Source organism: Neomonachus schauinslandi, chromosome 3 (genome assembly GCF_002201575.2).
Source record: "Neomonachus schauinslandi chromosome 3, ASM220157v2, whole genome shotgun sequence".
NCBI lineage: Eukaryota > Metazoa > Chordata > Mammalia > Carnivora > Phocidae > Neomonachus > Neomonachus schauinslandi.
In genome coordinates, this window is record NC_058405.1 from 184,040,746 (window position 1) to 184,064,253 (window position 23,508).

The 23,508-nt window shown below is 45.2% G+C and overlaps 1 protein-coding gene across 1 annotated transcript in view; it reads left to right on the plus strand.

The window, feature by feature from the left end:
• The window catches only part of LOC110591562 (nuclear body protein SP140-like), a 62,132-nt gene extending 48,042 nt beyond the window's left edge, over window positions 1-14,090 (plus strand). The window contains exons 18-27 of the mRNA XM_044913444.1: window positions 1,661-1,735; window positions 2,948-3,052; window positions 4,887-5,029; window positions 6,206-6,253; window positions 8,960-9,001; window positions 11,211-11,326; window positions 12,020-12,125; window positions 12,430-12,507; window positions 12,705-12,848; window positions 13,623-14,090. Of these exons, the coding sequence (XP_044769379.1) occupies window positions 1,661-1,735; window positions 2,948-3,052; window positions 4,887-5,029; window positions 6,206-6,253; window positions 8,960-9,001; window positions 11,211-11,326; window positions 12,020-12,125; window positions 12,430-12,507; window positions 12,705-12,848; window positions 13,623-13,730 (965 nt within the window). The 3' untranslated portion in view covers window positions 13,731-14,090. The remainder of the gene's footprint in view (window positions 1-1,660; window positions 1,736-2,947; window positions 3,053-4,886; window positions 5,030-6,205; window positions 6,254-8,959; window positions 9,002-11,210; window positions 11,327-12,019; window positions 12,126-12,429; window positions 12,508-12,704; window positions 12,849-13,622) is intronic.
• Window positions 14,091-23,508: the final 9,418 nt, after the last annotated feature.

Genomic DNA, 23,508 nt, shown 5'->3' on the forward strand with positions numbered 1-23,508 from the left:
AGCCACAGTCCCAGGAAGGATATAACCAGAGAGAGGGACAGATGGAGACCAAAAAAGAACTCTCTATTTATTGGATTGTTCAAGGCTGTGATTAGAACTTTAGTGCCAAGCCGGACTGGGATACAGTAAGGCAAGAGTAAGATATCTGGATCTCTTCTCACGGGGCTGTGAGCATAGACCTTCAGAAGAGGAATTAGAGAGAGCACCAGAGAGAGTCCCTAACCACTTTGGCATCTTGGGTGGAGAAGAGGTGAGGAGGGCCCCTTAGAGGACCGTACCTGGGTGGATGACCTTCTATTGCCTGGTGACCCCACTTTCTGGAGGGAGAAAACAAGAAGGGGCAAAAAGATTAACCTGCCTTTTTGAGAACCATATTTCCACCTTTTTAGTAGTTCTCCTTAGCCCATTGCTGGTAATACCCAAGTCTTTTACTTTCTTATAGAAATTTATCAATCTTTGTAGACCCCCTCATTTGAGCTGCTTTTATCTTGGTTAAATTATAGCAGAGTGATGACTTGCAAGTCTGTAATTTGTTTGATGTTGTGATAAAGTCTAATTATCAGTATTTGTCCATGGGGCCATTTTGGTCTTGAAGAGATGAAAACTCTCTCAGTAATTGTGTAAGATAAAGTCCAGAAAGTGGGACTATTTACCAAGCAATCGGTCCATTTTGGGTTTAATTGAAAGAAAGATTCTTTTTGCTTTGCTGGTCTAATATGCTCATAAATCTGCTTACAGTTTACAGCACTTAGGACTGGGTAGTCTGGAAAACATTTCCGTACGGGGTCTACATAGCCCCACTCAGTACCACCAGATAGTGGGGCACTGAACACAAAAAGAAGAAAATGAATTTGTCTTCCTGCCTTAGAAACTAAATCATATTTGAATGACAGCAAACACTGAGATGCATATCCATAGCCAAAACTTTAAAAAGGAAGAACATTCTCTGCTACAACATCTACCAAGTCAATCCTTAATAACTATTTGAAATTAAGATTTTGGAAGACTCAATTCTACCCAATCTTCTTGGTTAGCCTTCTTCTGGTTAGTTTCTTAGATTCTAATGTCTTTCTCCAAATCCAGGTAGACAAAGCCCTTGGTCACGTTTATTATCACTTTCAGCACAAATGTATAAATGACTTCATTCAAGGTGTGTGGAATGTGTCTCCCCTGTGAAACCCGCCCTAGGGTTTCCCCTCACAGAACATCCATTTATTTCTGTTTCTCCACAAGAAAAAACCTGAAATGCCTTCACTTAACTTTGTAGTTTTTGTCTCAATTTTCTCTGAATATTTTAGTTTCTGTAATGGCAGTAATCATCATCTTGATCTCCTATGTTTGTTGGAAAGATTAAGTAATTAGTAGATGTACAATAGGCATCTATTAAGCACTTAACACATGGCTACTTGAGATATATGTGGAATGCTGATTTCATTTGTTTGTTTATTTTACTAATGTAGGATATGAAAAATAAAATATAAGATAAACCTAAGATAAGCTATCTAATTCTTGGTATTTTAAGACTAGGGATTATATATTTTTCTTCATCCATTAGATAGGCTTTTGGGAAGTTATATTTAAACGGAAATTTTGGAAAGCACTAATATATGCAATGCAACTGCATGTCTGTGATTGTGATTATATTTTTCTATTTTCTCAGGGAAAAAGAGAGGCAGACCTCTTACTAACTTAACTCATAGTGATAGAGCCCCACGGAAAAGATTCCGGTCAAGAGGTAAAGAAGAAAAGGGGAATAACTTTCAATAACTAAACAGCTAATTTCCTGTGCTTTCCTGTTTTCTGTGATTTTAGTAATAAACCCATTTCCCTAGTTGCTTGATAGCCTAACTAACGGTTGAGAGATGTATACAGTTTGGGTCATTTTCAAAATACATCAGAGAGAGAAACAAGATAATCCCACAAACAAGTAACTTGGTGACCAGACCTTGTGGGTCCAAGGGCCACTGTAGTGATGCTGTTTTCATTGAACTGATAAATTTTGAGCTGGAAATTGTCTGTTGCCATATAACCCACATTATTTAGTTGATCCTCCTTTTGCTACATTGAGTCACAGGTTGCACACCACAGGTAGCCTGGAGTGGTGGTCAGTAGTCTTTGTCTTTCTCTACTTTTGATTGTGTGGGCTTGGACCTGTCACTTGATCACAAAGCGAGAGAGCAAATTAAGCCAATCATTTTCAGCCCGTCATAGTTCTGATAGTCTACCCAGCTCAACATTGGACCATGGACACTCCCTCCTCCTATCATGGCTCTAAACGTCAGCTGGAAGGGCAGTATCAGCTACACATCCTCCTTGAGTTAGTTCATTTGAAGACCTTTCATCCCTATTTCTGTGGTGTCCGGTCTCCAGCCGCCTCTCCTCATGCAGTGTGAAGATTATTCTAGAGTCCTGTGAGCTCCTCTTTTAGATATGGAGAAAGCTGATGTGAGGGAGAAATGAAGCAAAGCCAAGAACAAGAATAGAAGGCAGACATCATCTCCATTAGTTTACCCTGTCATTCATTCCCCTCTCTCTGCTCAGTCAGTTAGATCTCAATTAGGGAGACATAAGTACAGTCTCCAGCTACCTAACTGCAGTGAAATAGTGTGGTTGGAGACCTCCCTTCAAAGCATGGCAGCTGTTGTGTGTTTCACTGTCATATAAGAACGAGCGAGGCTGACTAGATTGGGAGTAAGGCAGTTTTATTGAAGCCTGATTTCTTTGTAAAAGCATTCTGGTTTGTGTGGGATTTGAAGGGTAAGATAGAGGTAACCATTCTGTAGTTATGTATCAAAAATGTCACATGGAAGAAAGCCTTTGACACTAGAGATTTGTAGAATGGACTTCCCTAAGCACCTCTATATTTTATAAGAACAAAATCCAGAACGTTGGAGAGGTGCATGTGCATTTGCAAAATGAGGCGGAATGAGGAAATCTTCTCTTTCAGGGTCAAGAAAGCACAGAGATGATAGTGTGAATTTTCACTCTCAAATACTTCCTGTGACCTGTGGTAAGGAGAAGGGGATGTTATATAAGAAGAGACTGCAACGAGGTGGGTTCCATAGTCTACCTGATTTGCAGTATGGAATTACCCATGTGAATTACACAACATTCAAAGAATTGAGGGAGGGAGGAAGGGCTCCCTAAAATGATATTTTTACACTCTCAGAAATTATACCGATTAGGTGATCACTCCCACAATGCCCAAGGAAACAAAGAGAAGGGAATCAGAAATAAAAGGGAAGAGGCCCTCAGCCTCCACCTTCATATCCTGCCTCCCTTCTGGATGATTACCACCAGGGCAGGGTGCTGGATGTGGTGAGAAGACCACAGAATTTAGAATTGGAGAGCCTGAACCCCAGCCGCAGCTCTGCCAAGAGGGACTGATTCATCTGATTAGACAGTGGGACCTTTCTGAGCTTAAAGTTTCTCATCCAAAATGGGGATAGTAATTAAAAACCTGCCTCACAGAAGAGCTGTGAGGAATTAATTTACATAAGCGATGGAAAATACTTCAACAGCTTAACTGAGATATAATCACGTATCATAAAGTTCAACCCTCAGTGTTCAATTCAATTTTGAATTTTGTTTGCATTTTCCCAGGATTGTTCAGCCATCACCACAATCTAATATTAGAACATTTGTGTCTATCCACCACTAAAGCAAATGCCATGCCTATTTGCAGTCGGTACGCATTCCCAGTTCATCCCAGCGCCCAGCCCTAAGGAACTACTAATCTATTTTCTGCTTCATAAATTGGCCTATTCTAGGTATTTCCTATAAATGAAATTATATAATATGTGTCTTTTTATGACTGGGCTCTTTCACTTAGCATGATGTTTTCAAGGTTCATCCATGTAATAGCATGTATTGGTACTGCATTTTTTTTTTTTTTTTTGCCAAATAATATATTTCACGGTGTGAATACACCATATATATCATTCATCCATCAGTTTGGGCTGTTTCTACTCTTTGGCTATTATGAATAATGCTGTTTTGAATAATCATGTATGAGTTTTTGTGTGAACAAATGTTTTCAATTCTTTTGCTTATATACCCAGGAGTGGAACTGCTGGTTCATATGGTAAATCTATATTTAACTTACTAAGAAAGCACCAAAATGTTTTCCACAGTGGCTGCACTATTTCATATTCCCACCAGCAACATCTGAGGGCCCCAATTTTTCTACATCCTTGTCAATACTTGTTGTTGTCTGATTTTTTAATTATGACCATCCTAGTGGATATGAAGTGGTATCTCATTATATTTTTGATTTGCATTTCTCCAATGACTGAGAAATGCTGTTTAGCATATGATTATCTTCTATGCATAGCTTAATTTTCCACTGGGTAACATTTCACAATTATTTTTAATGTCAGCTATCTATGATTTCAGGGATGGGAAAAGCTCTGCTTAATAATGCCCTTACACTGGATAAAAAATATAATAAAGGCTACGGATGTTGGGTGATAACATTCTAAGCTCAGTCTCAACCTGAGGTTCTACCTTCACATTGCCCCAAGAGCCTTTGGAGACTCTGGCCTGTTCTCTGTCCCCAGCAAATTGAGATCCTCTCACTCTTCAGGTTCACTTGATTTTCCTTTGTAGATGATTTTGAAATACTTTTAAAAGGTTGATTCTGATGGTAATTATCACTCTTCTGTTGCACAAAGTTTTAAAGAAATGTTGCTCCAAGGCAGGAAATTCTCCTTTGAGGGGACTTACAGGTTAGATTTGGGGATTCCAAAGGCTGAAAATGGAGGTTAGACTCTCCTGCTATAAATCTTGAGCCCAAATTGGGTGGCTCCAGATGCATTGTGGTGGAGCCCGTCATCTGAGTTCTGAAGACAAAGAGGGCTCAGGCTGAACTTACCCTGGTCTTACAGGAGCCTTGGTGAGGTGTATACAGAATGAGGACGGAAAATGGTTCACCCCCAGGGAATTTGAAGTCAAAGGAGGCCACGCAAGATCAAAGAACTGGAAGCTGAGTGTGCGCTGTGGTGGGAGGCCCCTACGATGGCTGATAGAGGTATTCCAAGAACTGGAGCAGATGTGACTTTCTTTATTGTACAGTCATTATTTGCTCACCAAATTTTTGTTGAGTTATAGTGAAAAACCTGATGTCCCTGAGTTTATCTGCTGACCCAGGAAGAAACGCCCCACATTCATAACCTTCCTAAGATGTTGCACATTAATGTTGTAAAAGGGGCTCTGTCTGGATGAAGGCCAGAGCTTGGAGGAGGGAAAGGTCATTGTGACACAGGTGCATGCAGACAACTTCATGCACTGAAAGAAGACAGTCTACAGTCAAACAAATGGAAAGAGGATACTCCAGAGAAAGAACTGCATAAAAACCAGAACCGCAACTAAAGTAGCTCTGTGGGTTGGGGTAGACTGGTTGTGTGTGATAAGAGGCGATCCATCGATTGGGGTTGTTTGTGGAGGGATTTAATATCAGCCTAAGGAGTTTAAACTCATAGACAATGAAAAATCAGTGAAGTCTTCTGAGGTGTGCAGTGACACATTTAAAACAATATTTTAGACAACCGTGGGGGCTTGAAATGATTTTAGTGTCTTTCAGCCCAAAGATACCTATACTCAACTTGCAATGCTCATGTCAAATGTCTCCCTTCTCTGAATATTCCCTGAATGACCTGGCCTTGTCCTCCCTTCCCTGGGCTCCATGAGTCCACTACTAAGACCCTTTTTATACTGTTTTATACTTATCCTTCCATGCATTCTCTTTTTCTTTCTAAATACCTCTAGGGTTTGTCCATCTTTGTGTGCCCAAGATTGTCCTGAATGTCTGATACTCAGTACACATGGGATAAGTGTGTGTTGATGGTGTATGGTGTATGGACTCAGCATGAGTGGTTATTGGTGGAAATGAAAAGGAAGTGGGAGGTGTGAACAAGGAAAGGGAGGTGTCAAAGAGATTATGAAGGAAAACCTCTTAAAATTTAGGAAAAAAGACAAGAGAAAAGAAAAAAGTTCTAAAGATGATTTTCCAATGCTTGAAATTCTACCACTGATTGAATTCTAGAAGTACGGGTGAGGAGAGAGAGATGTTTTCTCATTTAGCCACCCTGGCTTTGATCTGACAGTGGGACACCCAGGTAGAAATATATGGGAGGAGGATGGAAATGCCAGACTTACAAAATAGAAACATAGGCTAGCCACAAACTTGGATCTTTTTATCTTTCAGAAAGGACTTCTACATAATCCTCCAAGAAAATATTTCAGGAAAAGAAAGGTGATTATTATGTCACTTTTTACAAGTTCTCATCACATAACTGATGTCATATGTACAATAATTTATAGTTCTCAATTGGGTAATTATAATTAAACTTCCTCCAACCCTCCCCTCCCCTTTTTTTGGGCATGTGACTTCAGAGTTGCTACTTTGAACAATATGCTGTATAAAAGGCAAGATCTTCTTTGAATGGTAAATCATTTGCAGTGGAGATGATAAGGAGCCATCAAAACAGACCTCATATATATGCTTTAAGTGTAGATGCAGATGTTGTAAGGGTGTCAAAGTTGTAAAAGCAAACATGATTATGCAATACAAAAAAATTTTCATAATAAGATAGGGTCGGGCACCTGGGTGTCTCAGTCAGTTAAGCATCTGAGTCTTGATTTTGGTTCAGGTCATGATCTCAGGGTCCTGGGACCGAGCCCCGCGTTGGGCTCCCCACTCAGCAGGTAGTCTGCTTGTCTCTCTCTGCCTCTCTCCCTGTTCGCGCGCTCTCTGTCTCTTAAATGAATAAATAAATCTTAGAAAAAAATAAGGTGATATAGGGTCATCTCCAACTCAAATCCAGATTTTTAAAATCATCCTTACTATTGTCTAACTTTAATGAAATCTAGGGGAAAAAAGGCATATTTTCTTTTCTGATCCATTTCATCCCCTTTCACCTTCCATTTAAATGTACACACAGACTTTTTTTTTTTTTTCCAGGGGAAATTAGTTGCCCTTCTTGAGGATGGTGCTGTTGGGAAGGAAGTTCTTGGGAGATTGATGTATCATATGGGAGAGGCAGATCTGGAAAATTGTTTACTTTGATGCTACCCTTTTGGGTACATCAGAGGGGCTATACAGACCTCTTTTCTATCTGAGAAAATGATGTCTTCCTCTATGGAAGAAGTCTATGTAGACAACAAACAAACAGGTTAAGTGCAGTGTAGATTTAAGACAAGGTGATGGATTTTCCAAGATTGAGTATGAATAAGAACTTGAGAAAGAGGGGGAGGAGAGAAGTGTCATTCTTACATACTTCAAGTAAGAATGGCCATCCAAGACATTCACAGACTTCTAAGATAGGCCATGCCTAGCTGGTCAATGAGACTTCATCTTCCACTGGGAATGTGATTATCTGATGCTCTGGGTCATTTGACCTTTCAGTCCTTGGGACATTTCATCCACTGGATTTCCTAAAGGGAAACTATTATTTGATCTATTTAGTATTTTAAAGACCAGCATCTGTATCATTTCCCAGATGTCAAGAGTTACTCAGTTTGGGGTACCTGGCTGGCTCAGTCAGTAGAGCATGTTACTCTTGATCTCAGGATCATGAGTTCAAACCCCACGTTGGTCATACAGCTTACTTAAAAAATAAAAATAAATTTAAAAAAATAAGATAAAATAGTTACTCAGTTAGATTACCCCTGTGAGCTGGCAACTTCTTATCAACAGGATCTACCTTTATCCATGGATACAACACTTTTCAGCAACAAATCTCGGCTGCCTCTATATTTGTGTCTCCCCATGAGCTCCTCAAATTGGCAGATCTTGCAGTCCATTATTACCCCTATGGGTCCTCTGTGCCTCTCAGAACCTCTTTTGCTGATGGAGCCCCTTGGCTTTTGGAAACTTCAGGATCACTCTTGATACCACATGATAGCTTATTGGCTCCTGACAAGGGCCACTAATATCTTTTGGTGACAGTTGCTGTGTTGTAAAATAATATATATTCCTCCAGTATATTGTATGCTAATATTTCTTAAGAAATAGCAAGTAATCTCTTTTCCTAAGCTAAGCAATATTCATTTATTTACTCATTCAACATATAATTATCAAGCCCATACTAAATGTCCAGTGGCCATTAAAGTTGATTGAAACAATGTTTCTGACCTCAAAGATTGTTTCAACCTCAAATTCCAACCTGGGGAGGGGTGGGGGATTTTAGGTCACCCAGAGAGATGGGCAATGACATGGCCACTTCTCAGGTCATTGTCCCGTCGATCACACTTGTCTGTGACTACTTTGCCCTGGGCTGGAGATAAAAGCTGCATTACAGAGGGAAGGAGGCCAGGTCATTCTACTGAATATGCAAAAGCATTGTAAGTTCAGTGAGTGATAATCAATTACCTCTGAAAAGTCAGCCTGCTGACATCTTTTTGGGAGGAGAGAGGAAGGTAACCTTTTGGAAGAAAAGCTGCAGCACTGGGGACCTTGGGCACATTTTATCTTTGAGGCTGTGCTCTAAGAGGACTGCAGAAGTTAGTGCAGTTCTCTCTGGGATGTTTCCATGATTCCAGGATTCTGGGTCCTGCGGTCACTGGGGGCTGTTGATGATGAATTCTCTGCCTGATTCTCTCATTGCAACTCCTCCTGGTGGGATGATACTTTCTAATGTAGAGAAAAATGCCTGAGGGCCAAAGTAGGAGAACCAGTGGATTTTCTCCAACTCCATCTGTGGAAACCAGGGCCCGACTCCCTGCATGGCTTCATAAAGGCCTACCTTGGGTCAGAAATCCAGGAAATTGAACTTTCATTGGGCCAAACAGTGGTATTTTGGTACTTTTTATTCTCCAAGTAGATATATAGGTCCATAAAACAGATACGAAATAATGGGTAGACTGTGGCTTGAATTCCTCCACAGATAGCTCTTAAATAAGGGATGGATGCAATCCTTGTATTCAATATTGTCATTCAATCTTTCTCTCTTTTCAACAGAGAATACCAAAGTCTCACGACAATACCTTAATTGACCCTTATGTAAGTACTATACCTCTAACCCCAGAATTATCCAGACCTTGTCCCTCTGTGCACTGTGTCATTGCTGTGTTTTCCTGAAATCTGCTCACACTCAGTTGGAATGTGTCGCTGTATGCGATGAATAGAGAACAGCAGATGCATCACCCACACCAGGGAGGTGGTTCTGGAGCTGGTGTCTCTGTCTGAAAACATCTTTTCCTATTTGTTCAGGGAAACCTTGTTGTTTCCTCATTTCCCCTTGAAAGTGAGTATGGGAGTCAGAATTCTAGACCACTGGGATCTCTAGAGCCAGGGCCTGAAGTGGTAATAGCCAGAGCTGGCCTGCGGATTAGGGTTAAGGAGCAAATCTGGGAGAATAACATTTTAAAGAAGGCAATAGGGGAGGAAAGGAAAATCCCAAACATCCACTCCAAAGTGCAGGCAGAGCTAAGATCCGCCAGAAGGAACAGGCTCAGCCAAGCTGGTGAGGAGTCCAGGGGGTAGACCCTATTGTGAGTCCTGCAGAGAAGTGCATGTAGGGCAAATGGGCCCTTTTTGCAGGCCATGTATCCAGTCTCGAGGGAGCCATCAGGGTGCTAAGCTGGTGAGGGCTGAAACCATCACCACGTAGCCAATCACAGGGTGGTCCCACAAGGCTGCCAGCTATAAGGTCTGTCAAAATTATGGGTGACCGCACTCTCTATGCTAAATCATACTTTAATTCCTTTCTTTGCATCAAAATAGACATTTGAAGCAGAGTCACTTTTGCACAACTCCAGGGGGCAGCACTCACAGATGATATCAAGCACTAATACTGACACAGGACATCCAACAGAGAAAGGGTAGTCAGATAGTTTTATGTACACTTTACCTTCAAAGCAATGCCCCAACAAGATTTAGATCTTATCCACACTGATTTTGACCCTTGACCAACTGAGGGAGTCTTCAATCATCTAAACAGCCCTCGAGTCCAGTGTTGTGTGGCTTGTTTGGGATAGACGTAGACCCTCACCCCTCTTCATAATCTTTCCGGGGTAGATATTACGGGCCAATACAACATTGACTTATAATATCCCCATGCCTAATAACCAGGCTAAATCTCAACTTGGGTCGACTCAACACTGAGTCACCTGAGGACCTTTGAAAAATAACATTGCCTGGATTCCACTCTAGGAAATTCTGATTTAATCAGTCTAAGCTATGTTTTGGACATTAGGATTGTTTAAAAGTCCCAAATGATTCTAATACACAAAATTACCCATTTTATGAATTAAAAAAATATCAGTGGCTGTGCCCACCCAGACCAGTTGATTCAGTATCTCTGGTGTTGGGACCAGGACATTAGTATTTTACATACTCTGCCTGGATGATTTTAGTGTGCAACTGGACTAAGAAACAAACGTATGTATCTGTTAAAAAGTATACATATGGGAGATTCTTAAACATGGGTTGTATTTGTTATTTCCTTGTCCTTCTGGGGAGAGGGGTCATCACTTCCTGGAGACTGATGATAGTAATCTATGAGTCTCGGCACGGATGAGAAGAAAAGTGGCCCCATGTCTCCATGCCAGAGCAGTTTCAGCCGCAGTTGGAGGTGTCCTTGAGGATCCCCTGGAACACTGAATGGGAGTATTTGGCTAGACATTCGTTGGGGCTAGCACCTCCTCATACACAGTCATTCTTAAAAACAAAAGAAATAGCCAGAACCCAATTCACCCAACACAAGTATTTTCACCTAAAAGCCCAAAACAAGACTCAAAATAATTGTTAATGAGTGTCTTTTCATCTTTTATCACTTTCCACATCAAGGGGTTTATCCCATCTTATTAAATTCTCAAAATTCCGCCTTTCCATGAGTCTATGTCTCCCTCGTGGTATATAGGCAAATGCATTTAACACTTTCTTTCAGGATCTTGTTTTATCTGCAAGGTAATAATATTATTCAGATTCCTATAAAATCACCTTCTTGTTTTGCTGCTAGTCTTTCTGTGTTAGAATCTCTGGTTTTATAGGGAGGACTTTTCTGGTATGACACACAGGCCCCTCCTCCTGAGCAACATTGCAGGTGGTAATTTCCCCTGAAGTCTCCATTCCGTGCTGCTCCTTCTTACCTCGGGGAGAAGCATGGATGTGTCCAGGCAGGTTCACACAAAGGCAGCGAATTCTAGATTCCTGTAGTGGTAGCCTGCTGGGGTCTCACCAGGGATGCGGACATTGTTTTGCCTTCTAGCTGGGAAACTCCGACGTGTGTGAGACGTGCCGGGATGGAGGACAGCTGTTCTGCTGTGATACCTGTTCGAGATCTTTTCATGAGGACTGTCACATCCCACCTGTGGAAACTGAGAGGTTTGTGAGATGAAGTCCTCTCACCCCAATTAGGAAGACTTCCCCCTGCAATAGGAGGAACCTATGTGTCCAGGTAGAGAAAGAGCAGGGTTGGACATACGGGGTCCCACAGTATGATCCACAGAGCTGTTTAAACACACTGGCAGCCCGATGGAATACTGTTCTTTGCTGAGGCTGGGATGCTGAGGCTGGTGACTGGGTCCCTTGCCTTCATACTGCTACTGTCATTTCAAGAAGTTTGCCAGCCTGGGCCCCTGTTCACAGAGGTGGGAACACCAGTTGTTTGTGTTCTGCGCTTTTTCAGAAAAGGCAGGAAATATGACCTGGTTCATGCATTTTACCACGGGCTCAACGGGCTGATAGAGGCCTGGGTCCCCAGGGGTTAAGGCCCAGTTTTGACACTTGGGTGTGACAGCAGGGTGCCTTGTGCTCCCAGCAGCTCAGCTGGAGAAAGGAGAGCACACCACTCACCCTGACACCGCCCTGCACACACTGAACCCCCTGTTGCCACCCTCCATGGGAGGAGGGTCGGGGGCTCAGGCCCCACGTGGAGTCTTGGAGACTCTGGGAGATGTCCCCTTCATCTCCCAGCTGTGTCCATCGGCCATGCCTGAAAGGAGGATGGTGGCAGCCGTAGGAACAGGGGCTGTTTCCAGGGGCCTGGTCCCTGCTCACTTATGCCTGACCTCTCAGGAGCCCATGGAGTTGCACCTTCTGCAGGATAGAGTCTTTTGGAAGGCAGCAGTGTCACGGGGAATCTGAGGTCCTGGAGAGGCAGATGCAGCCTGAGGAGCAGTTGGTGAGTTGGGTGCCAACCCCAAGCCTTCTCCTTACCCCAGACATGGGAGAAGTCCAACAGACAAGGTGAAGGAAAGGGTACCCTGAGGTAGTCTGTTCATCCAAGCCATGTCTCAATCACACTGAAATCATACCAGAACTGGATTGTGGAAAAAATAACTCAGTTATTGCATGTCTGTTTCCAAGAGCCAAACATGTTTGGGGAAACTTCCAGAACACTGGTGTGAGTCATGCCTCTGCCTGGGCTTGTATATGGGCTTAATGTCTCCAAACTGCTTTTTATTCACAGCCTTCTTCTTTTGCAGAAATGTGAGTTCCTCCTCTTGAAGGTCTATTGCCATTCAGAGAGCTCCTTTTTTTCGAAGATTCCATATTATTATTATGTAAGTAACAACAACCAACCATGATTACAGGCCACTGTGATGTTCCCTGCCCTTTACACATGCACCGGAGGGATTTGTGAGCTGAATCCCATGGGATGGAGAGCATGAGCCACCATTAACTGTACCTTGTATCTCTGCTGGATTTGAGAACATTGAACTATGCCAGTAACTGTCCCCTTGACATTTTTTCTCACCAGATTAGAGAGGTTTCTCAAAACCTAAGGGAACCCATGTGGTTGGACAAAATCAAGAAGAAGCTGAATAAACAGGGTTATCGCAAAGTGGAGGCGTTTGTGCGGGACATGCGCCTCATCTTTCAGAACCACAGGGTGTCTTACAAGGTAAGGGGCTTTCCCTGCTTTCATTTCATTTTTTTTCCTTTGAGTCACTCTGCCCTCATATTCTGGTGCCTGGAGAATTTTACATTTCCCTCACCCTACGACAAGCCCGCACAAGGAAGGGTTCTGGAAGGGAGTGACTTTTTCAATTCAAAACATAAGCTCACCATGGCAGGGTAAAAGTGAGTTGGAAGCTGTTTCTGCAAACAGAACCCCAGGCCCCTGAAAGCTCATTCCCCTGCTCCAAGGCGACAGGTGCCCACAGAGAACAGTGGAGTCCCGCCTGCTCCAAACCCAAGGAAAAATTGCATCTTAAAGTTATGTTGCCCTTCTTATCTCTCCCCAGATAAACTCACTGGAAACTCTTAGAAGCCCCAATTTCAGATTCCTTTGCATGTGAATGGAGTGTATAGTTTACAGGGGTCACCAGAGAGGACTAGAAGTGGTGGGGAAGGAGATGGGTGATTGTAGTTAGACTGGGCTTTTTGATGGTTGCAAAGAACATAGATGACTTTTCTAAGTCTCACTAAAATAAACAACCCAAACCAAATAAATCAAAGTCCCAAGTAGGCAGTGATTTCCCATTTCTGTCTACTTAATGAGAAATAATCGTGCATTTAGGAAAAAACAGTTACTCTTAGCTGCATGAATTTTTAAGCGTACCCGGTTAATGTAACTTAGGTGTTTAAGACAAGGTCTTCAACCTTCTTGACTGCAAGGTGTCTAATAACACTGACAATGAGGATCATTATTTTTGCCTTATGATTTATTTTTCAGTACAATGACTTTGGCCTAATGGGACTTAGACTGGAGGCAGAATTCGAGAGGAAATTCAAGGAAGTGTTTGCTATTGAAGAAACAAATGAGAGCAGTTCACTGGCATAGTGGGGGCTGTTGGTATCCTGGAAAATTCCCTTTGAGGGTAGAATTTTCATCTGCCAGTTGCTGTGAGGATTGGCTGCTGATGCCACCGCTCCCCAAAGTATCACCTTCTGCCAATGCCGGCTGGAGTTTACACCTATTGGGTCTGGGGGCTGGCCCCCAGCCCCAAGGTGGGATGAATGTGTGGTGCGATTCATGCTCCTGCACTCCCCATGAGATCAAGCTGGAGCTAGTTTCCAACTGGGACCACATCCATGCTTGGTTTTTTTCCACCACGCGATCCTGCTTCCCTCTCCCTTCTTCTGAAAAAATTCTCATAATAAATCACTTACTTAAGAGACTTTATCTCAGGCTCTGCTTCCAAGGAACCCAACTTTAGGTAACGGTCCCAGCAAACGGGCCTCAAGGATGGGGTTCTGGTGTTGGATCACGGCCTAGCCAGATGGTGACAAGCGGAATGTTGATAGCCCCTGGGGTGTTCTAACAGTGCCATTGCCAAAACGTTCACCTGTAGGAAACTGGATGAGCTATAGGGGAAGAGGCATACCAGCTGTTATGATTGCCTAACATTTTACAAAAGGAGAAATAGTAACTCTAAAAACCATGGATTTTGATGGCTATTGCTAAGTGCCACTAATATGCTGAAAAGAGTAAATGACAGTCTGAAATCTGTTAATCACCACCTAAACAAAGAGATCCTCATACCTGCTGCTGGAAAGCAGACAATAAGGAAGGCCTTGCCCGAATTTTAAGAATGGCAGAACTTCGGGCGCCTGGGTGGCTCAGTTGGTTAAGCGACTGCCTTCGGCTCAGGTCATGATCCTGGAGTCCCTGGATCGAGTCCCGCATCGGGCTCCCTGCTCGGCAGGGAGTCTGCTTCTCCCTCTGACCCTCCCCCCTCTCATGTGCTCTCTCTCATTCTCTCTCTCTCAAATAAATAAATAAAATCTTAAAAAAAAAAAAAAGAATGGCAGAACTTCAGAGGAGACTGAATTCTAAGCTCAGGATGGTCTCTGCTAAAGTTAGGGCACTAATAAAGAAGAGTGAAGCCCTGAACCTCAGAAAGGGACTCTCTAGGAAGATGTACATGAGAACTCTGAACTCCAGATACCCCTGAAACCACTGGGCCTGCAGAAGAGAACTCCTGCCCCTACTTTGGACACAGACCTTACCACCCCACTTCTTGCCTGAATGAGGACCATGCAGAGTAGCCTCAGCTTGCCCTGACTGGGAATGTCCTGCGTGTGGCTGCTAGGTGAGGAGAGGGTTTCTAGTTTCTAGTCCACTGTAGGACTGGCCAGCGTGTACCAGCAGGTGCCAGGGGATTGTGTCTGGGAGTGGATCCTAAATGAAGAAAGAGGAATATGAAACTGAAAAGGGGAGAACTGTTGATATAGGTGTACTCTCCTGTGCCATAGAACTTCATTAGCCTGGCAAGGGCCAAAGGTGATGGTTCTAATATGCTCCTGGGTGGCTCTTACAGGCTTGCTGTAAGCCAGGGTACACACTAGACAAAGCGGAAGTAGAGATACTGGACCTGTGGGGACAGATTATGAAAAGGGGGAATCTAAAAACCTAGTGAAATTGGCATGGCTCTACTCTGTACCACTGGAAACCCCATCCTTCAGGTGACTGTTCCTCAGGAGGCCTCAGAGACACTAACTTAACAAGGTGATAATGAACTGCTGAGGAGATACCAGTATCCTTGAGATGCTCAGCAGGGGCCATCTTCTGTTGGTTGGAATAATGTAGTTATGTTTTACAGAACTGGATTCCCTAGTAGCAATGGAAATGGTTGAATAACAAAAGCAGGGGGCAGCATTTAACTGTCGGAGCAAGATGATGTAACTTCTGGAATGGACAACAAGGTTAGAATGACAGCCAGGGGGCCTGGTCCACAGATGTCTCTGGAGATAGCTAATAGGACATGGTGTTCTTATAGGCAAGACAGATGGGCAGCCAACAAGGATATTGCTTCATATATACCATCAAAAGCAATTAAAAATAGATGAACAGATAGCTGAGTTCAGCTGCCCCAATGAAAGTCAAGATCCCTTGCCCAGTTTTCAGACCTGAGTCAATTCTTGGACCCAAAACCTGCTGATGGAAATGAGGATTGCAAATGTACATGTAGTGATTTCTTCAGTTCTTCACCAAAAGGACCAATGGTCTTTTGTTCTAGAACTATATGTCAGAGAATGGAAAATACATAGATCTTTCAAAGATTGTCAAATACAGCATCTGATTTGATGCTACTCTAGGGATGCAAAGCACCAGCATAGTCCTTGGTAGAGTGGAGTATATGGAAGTCAGGTAATATCCATGTCACAATGGGTCCACTCAATCCTTGGAGCCACCCCAGTTCCTGAGTGTATAATCAGGACACACATGAGAGTTGGATGAACTGGTTCTTTAACCTATAAAATACCCTGTGAAATAATAATGACTGTCTTAAGAAAAGCCCAGTGGCAGGCCCTGGAACTGAAATTTCCATGGTGAAATAGTCAAAAGCAATATCATATTCCTGGGCTGGGGAATGACAGAGATTAGTGCCACCTGCAAAGACGTCAAGGCTATAGTGGTTGTATCCTCATTACCCTTCCATTTGGTCTGGCCTCTGCAGAAACTACTTGGTTCGTGGCTCCTAGACATGTAATCAAGGGCACCTGGGTGGCTCAGTCAGTTAAACGTCTGACTCTTGATTTCGGCTCGGGTCATGATCTCAGGGTTGTGGGATTGAGCCCCGTGTCGGGCTCCGCACTCAGCGTGAAGTCTGCTTAAGATTCTCTCTCCCCCTCCCTCTGCCCCTCCCTTCCTGCTTGCACACGCTCTCTCTCTCTCTAAAAAAAAAAAAAAGAAAGAAAAGAACTGTAATTAAGTTGTAGCACCGATTATAGTTGTTGTGGTATCCTCTTTAGAGCAGAGTGGCATGGCCCACTATGCAACTGTTAATATGGAAAACGTGCTTTTGAAATATCCAGTAGGAAATAGGATAAGAAGTAGTTCATGTTCACAGGGAGTGAACAGCAGTACACATTTAAAGTCTTGACCCAGGACCATATGAATTCTCCTGTTCTCTGTTACAATATAGCCTGAAGGGACCTAGTCTGCCTGGTCACTAAGATACAGTACATCAGTCGGCTATGTCAATGACTGTATTAATCAGGGCTCTCCAGAGAAACAGAATCAATCATTTTGGAAAGAGAACCATATATATATATATATATATATATATATATATATATATATATATATATGGATTTATTATGTGGAACTGGCTTGTGTAATTATGGATGCAGAGAATCTCCACGATATGCCATCTGCAAGCCAGAGACCCAGTAAAGATGAGGTGTAATTCCTGCCCAAGTCTGAAGGCCTAAGAACCACAGGAACAGATAGCGTAAATCCCTGTCCAAGAGAGTAGAAAATCCAAAAGAGTAAGTAAAGTAAATCCAAGCTCAACTAAGCTGCCAGGCAGAGGATGATTTTTCCCTTTCCCTCTTTTTTGTTCTATCCAAGCCCTTAACAGTGTGGATGGTGCCCACCCACAATGGGGAGGTCAGTCGATTTTATTGAGTCCACTGATTAAAATGCTGATCTCATCCAGAAACATCCTCAATGACATACCCAGAAATAATGTTTAAACAGGGCATCCCATGGTCCAATCAAGTTGACACATAAAATGAACTATCACAATGACAGTATGTTAATTAGGTCTGAGGAGCAGGAAGTGTTGAGTGTTCTGAAAGCCTTGTTGAGTCACACATACTCCAAGTGGTGAGAGATAAGCCCTACTAAGAATTCAGATACATGCCATATAGGTAAGATTTTAGAGGTTCAATGGTGAGAAGCATATCAGGATATCCCCTCCAAAGCTCCAAGCTATTATACCTTGCATCTTCTACCACTAAGAAGCACAATGCTTGATAGTCTTCTCCAGGTAAGGAGAATAACCATGCTTGCCAATTAGATGAAAATTATTCTAGGCTTTGAAATGGGGCATGGTGTGGGGGGGTAGTACCAGCTGGGAGGGGGCAATGGTTATACCATCTTAATAATAAAATGTGTTCTAATCAATATTTTTCACCTAATAGTATATAATGAGTACTGTTACATTTCAGTAAATATGATTCTATATCATCCCTGTCATAACTTTTATTTTTCATTAAGCCTCAATTGCAGTTGGCTCTTATTGATTATTCTTGGTGTTGTGAACGGTGCTAATTTTTTTTTTAAAGATTTTATTTATTCATTTGAGAGAGAGAGAATGAGAGACAGAGAGCATGAGAGGGAGGAGGGTCAGAAGGAGAAGCAGACTCCCCGCCGAGCAGGGAGCCCGATGCGGGACTCGATCCCAGGACTCCAGGATCACGACCTGAGCCGAAGGCAGTCGCTTAACCAACTGAGCCACCCAGGCGCCTGAACGGTGCTAATTTGTAATGAGAGACTGCAGAGCCTAGTGTTTGAGAACACAGACCATGTTCTCCAAGCCAGCATAGGAGGTGGAATCCCAGCTCCTCATTCGCAGCTGCGCATCCCTGGGCGCGTGACTTGCCCCCCCCACCCCTTGCACTGATTCCATCTGTAAAATGGAGAAACTAGTACGTAGCTCACTGGATCATGAGGATTAATGAGTTAATATTTGCTGTGCTCTTCGGAAGTGCCTGGTCCTGAAAATAGTAAGTAAATAACTCACAAACATCCTTGTATCAGTTAGGGCTCTTTGCCAGCCAGACTAGCTTTACGTAGGTTAAACAAAAAGACACTCTTTGAACAGATGCCCAGTGGCTCATGAAAGGGAAGGAAGGCTGGGCGCAGAGCCTGCAAATGGCCCCAGAACTGGGCTGGGCAGCAGGGGCCCAGCAGCTCCAGGAATTGAGCTCCAGGAACAGCTCTGCCATCTTGTCAAGGAGCCACCACAGAATCAATGTTTTCCATCTTATTTTTTTTATTTTTTTTAAAAAACTCCGTAGCAAACTTCTCTTGCAAGTCCAACTCCCAGAAGCATCTGGCTGGTCTGGCTGGCTCAGGGACCCGGTATTGATCAGCAGTTCCTCTGCTCCTACATGTGAAGTGGAAATGTCGTCTACCCAGAGGAAACTGGGTGCTATTAGGAAAGTGGGGGAAGAGACTGGATGGCCAAGGAGATGAGGTCTGACCCCCGGATGCTCTGCGGCAGGCCCTGGTGTCTAAGAGGGTGGGGCAGTGCCTGGCTGGTCAGAGCACCCAAGGTCCCCGAACCAAATGGAGCAGGTTGATTGAGGTCCCACTGTCCTGTGCTGTGGAGAAAAGGCTGAGTTGGTCTTCATGCTTGAAGGGAGGGTGTCTACTCCCCTCTCCTCCAGGACAGCCAAGGGCAACGAAGGGCACTAAGCCTGTCACCCCGTCAGTCTGATTTACCTGGACTCAGTTGTGGGCTGTTTGCTGAGATGCTGGGAAGCTCGGCCGTGACCTTACAGGGGCCGGTGTGCCTGTGTCCCTGGGATCTGTAGGAGGACCTGGTGCTCCTGAGGTCCTGAGTCTCTAGGTAAGGACCCCTCAGCCTGAGCCTCCCAGGGCAGCTCCGCTGGGCTCACCCCCTGCCCTGCGGGGCTGAGAGGAGACAGGGGGATCTCCAGCTCTATGTAAACCGGGTGGGGAGGCTTCGGGAGGCCAGAGATCAGGGCCCAGGGACTGAACCGCCTGGCTGGGTTTCCTGTCAGGCCAAACACTCACTCATACACACCGAGTCAGGGGCTCTTTCTTTCCTAGTTTGCGGATAGGGAGTTAGCGCTGGAGACAAGCAGAGGGAGGGCTGAGGCCCGGATTCCTCGGAAAGACAAGGCTGCATGAGTAAGTCCTTTGAAACAAAAACCAGATTCCTCCTTTAACAAGGAAAAAATAGTCTTAGGCTTCTCGTCAACAATTTCTCTGTCTTATCTGTATAGGTCTATAAGTATTAACTCCGGCTGAAATTCTAGAATAATCCATGTTTTTTCCCCAGGCATAGCATTTGCTCTGTCATTTTGTTTACTGAACAAGCCTACCCTAAGTAGGGGAGCATTTGTGTTCCCGTGGGCGCAGGAGAACACAATGTGCACAGGGCTGGCTGTGTGTCTCAACAAGGGGTGCTTTCTGTTTGATATCCTGCACACTCACCTCTCTCTCCCTGGGGTGGGCAGGGGGTTAGGGGGCACTGGAACCATTGGCGTCTCCAGAAGCACGGCCAGTCTGCTGCTTAGGACTGAGGATGAAGCGGTCTGCTTTAGACCTGCAGGCCTGAGTTCCTCACCAACCAACCTCTTGTGGAAAACAGCTAGAAACTCTGGACAGGAGTTAAAGAACAATCGCCCAAGGCCTCTGATAAGTAAACCAAAGCAGGCCAACTTTAGAGGCAAGTCAAAACTCAAGAGGAAACAGCCGATGCAAGACGTTTACTGTTTATTACAGTCTTGCACGGGGTGGCCAAAACCCTGGTAGAAAGCCCACCCTCCCTCTGGTCAGCAAAGCCAGGGAAGAAGCCCAGGGCCACTAAGCTTTCTGGGTAGCGAGGGGGAAATGCTAGAAAGGAGAAAGTCACAGAGAGGAACCCCAAATTCTGTGTCTAAACCCTCTCCACCTCGCTGGCTGATGCCCGGGACCAAGTGAAAGCAGGCTGAACTAGTCTGAGCTGTACCCGATGAGGAGGCAGGGCATGAAGTCTGAGCCTGGCCTTGTGAGTGACCTGCTACAACAAGTGGAGCACATTCTAATTCCAGCAACAGGTGCCAATTAGCTGCCTATTTAGTAAATCTAGATCCAGCCTGGACACAGGGTGTTCGGAACAATAATCAGAAACTTATCATACCTTCAACTGGCACTGCTGCTCAGAACCACGGGTCTGAGATTTTTCATCTGCCCTGAAACCACTTATTCCTACATTCCATCAAATCTAGGACTTTTCTCTCCCCTAATCTTCCTTCAAGGTTTCCCCTGAACCCCATGGTTCAGGGGAAACCTTTCTAGCATGGACAGAGAGAGTCTACACTGGTTCACACCAAACAATGCACTCTAAGTTCCTATAGTGGTAATGTCAACTGTACCCCCACTGGAAACAAGAGTGGGAAGCGTTCAGGGGAGGGTTGGCCCTGAGCTGAGACACTTGTCTTACGTCTTCTGCCAGAGCTGCTGGGGAGGCAGGGAGGACCACACTCTACCCCACCACCTCCAAGGGCCCATCTATGGTTGCCTGTGTTTAGATGGGGAGGAAGACGCAGGACCCCAGCCTTGAGGTCTCAGGAGCACAAGCCTTAGCTGCAAAATGACGTGTCCCCAGCTTCTGGCTTGTCTGGTGTCTATGGCCACTTCCCAGGGTCTCTGAGAACAGTGACAGCCCATGGCAGATACTCTCTGCACGCCCTTGGACATGTCCGCTCTTCGAAGTTCTTGCAAAATCTTGTGTCACTGCCTGTGGCCTGAAGTGTCCTTTACTTTGCGACTATTCAGGAAATACAATAGTCCCTGGGTTCCTACAATGTACCTTTGTCTGATGGCAAGTGGTAAATCGAGGCCCAACCTACTCAAGCTCCCTAGGGAGCAAGGACACAATTTCCAATACTGGGTTCTTGCAGGCACAGCCCAAAAAAGCCACTATTTTCTTCACATCTTGGCCTGGGATCCAGGCTCTTGGACATATGTGAGCCCCTCACTCACCCTGACTCCACATTCAGGAGGCTAAAGTCCCCCCTCCAACACCTTGAGTTGTTCATAGGAGGGAGTGCCATAGACTATAGATGGAATGCCCAGAAAAGGCAGGGTGGGGTCACCTTTCTCTATGGAGGGGAGGGTGTCACCTACAAGACTGAGCCCACTGGCCATTCTCAAATGACAGGAGAAGTTGCAGAAATGGCATCCGACCTCCAGGGAACTTTCCCTGTATTCCCTTTATGCCCCAGGGTAATGGGCCAGAGTCAAATGAGAGAGGTGAGGTTTCAACTTCAGTGTCATCATCTTGAGAAATCAGTACAGCTCTGCTGGTTGTGGTCTTGCCCATGAACTACTGGACCAGGACACCAGGGAGGCCACCTGCTGCTGACAAACTGTGCAGTTTTGCAACCTACCTGCTGCTGACAAACCTCATTCTAAGGTGAGACATGGGATGGCCCACAGAGCCTGGTGGAGAGCTTCAGGGCCACACCTCTGTGTTCCCGGGGCCACTTGATGACCTGGCCAGACCCTCGTGGTCCTTGTGTACAAGTGTGCTGGGTCCTCCCGGGTGCCAGCCCATTTCACTTGCACGGTACTTGTGCATGTGGGAAACACGGGCCCCAGGTAGGACTTGGCCCTGGGGGAGAGCTCATTAGACTCTAGTTGGGTTTCCCCTGGGCCAGGACCGTTAAGCTGACGGTTTGCGTAGGCCAACCTCATCCTCTGCGCGGGACTTTCTCAGCCCCAGGCACCGGTGCCCTGGGAGTGCCCAAGGTCTCCCCAGCCACACCCACTTCTAGCCACAGCTCCTGTTGGTAAGGTGGCCTCCCTTCCCTTCACCTCCGGATGATGGTCAGCAGGTGTGGACTTCTCTGTCCAGGCCAGAAGCTTGTCTGTGTGTGTGCCAACTGCCAAATATCAAAATCATCTCAGAACCAAGTCCTTAAATTGGTTAACCTTCATGTAGAAAGAAAGAATGGTGCTCCTACTACTAGTTTCGAGGGGTTAAATAGTTACAAGAAGGATTTTCGGTTTCAGTTTCTCTGAAGAGGCAACGGAAACCAGTTCTAAGGAGACTGCAATACTGAGCAGGATCACTAGAGGGGAGGGCAGGCCTTCAGAAAGTGGCCCAGACGGCTTTCTCAAGTTGCCCGGAGGTTCTCTCCATCACGTCACTCCCCACAACCTGCACCCCTTAACCTCTCCCCAGAGGCCTCTTCCCAGCCCCCTCTCCAAGGAGTCACTCTCTTCCCTCCCACTTCACCCCCAGCAATCCCTCTGGCTTTGTACAAACTTTGCCGTGACAGGAGTCTGCAGCTCAGCCACCACCTGGACAGTCGCTGAGATTCTGCTCCGCCCCCATCTCAGCCCCTCAACACTGAAATATTGCCACCAAATGCCCACAGAATCCGTACGGGACAACTGTATTATGACCATGCAATTGCAAGAGGGTAGGACTCCCAGCCTCTTTACCCATCTGGGGCACAGGTAGATGAGAACTCGTGGAAAGAGATATGCACCCAGATGCTGGACCCAATTTGGGGTGTTATTGGGCCCCTCCGAAGTGCATCCCTTTCCCTCACCCCAGTTCCAAACCAGCGGACAGATCAGTATAAAAGCGAAACAGATGGGATTCAAAATACCAGCTTTCTTCCTGATAAAAGCTACATTGGGAGTCATGGCTTAGTGTGTAGCAAAAAGGGATCCCTCAAACCGAACCCCCCAATTGAGCTTATCCACACAGCCTCAGGCTGCTCCAATCAATCATACACACCCCCAGCCTCCCACAGCCCCCCAAGCTCCTGTCCCTGCGTGCTTGACCTTGGAAAAGCCACAGAGCCCTGGCCTCCCCAGGCGCCATGAGCCCAGGAGACCCAACAAGGAGCAGGCCCACCCCTTCCACCAGAGAGTCTCCCCAGAAAGGAGGGAAGGGCAGGGGGTCCAGGGGAGTCCCACCGATGGACTTCCAGGGACATTGGGGCAGGGCCTGAGTGCTCCCACTCACGTCCAGGCGCCGGCTCCCCCTCCATTTCCACATCCACAGAGGTACCAAGGCTGTTACCCCTTGCCCCAGTGGCCACTGTTGCTGCTGCTGCACATCTTCCCGCCCTGGAGT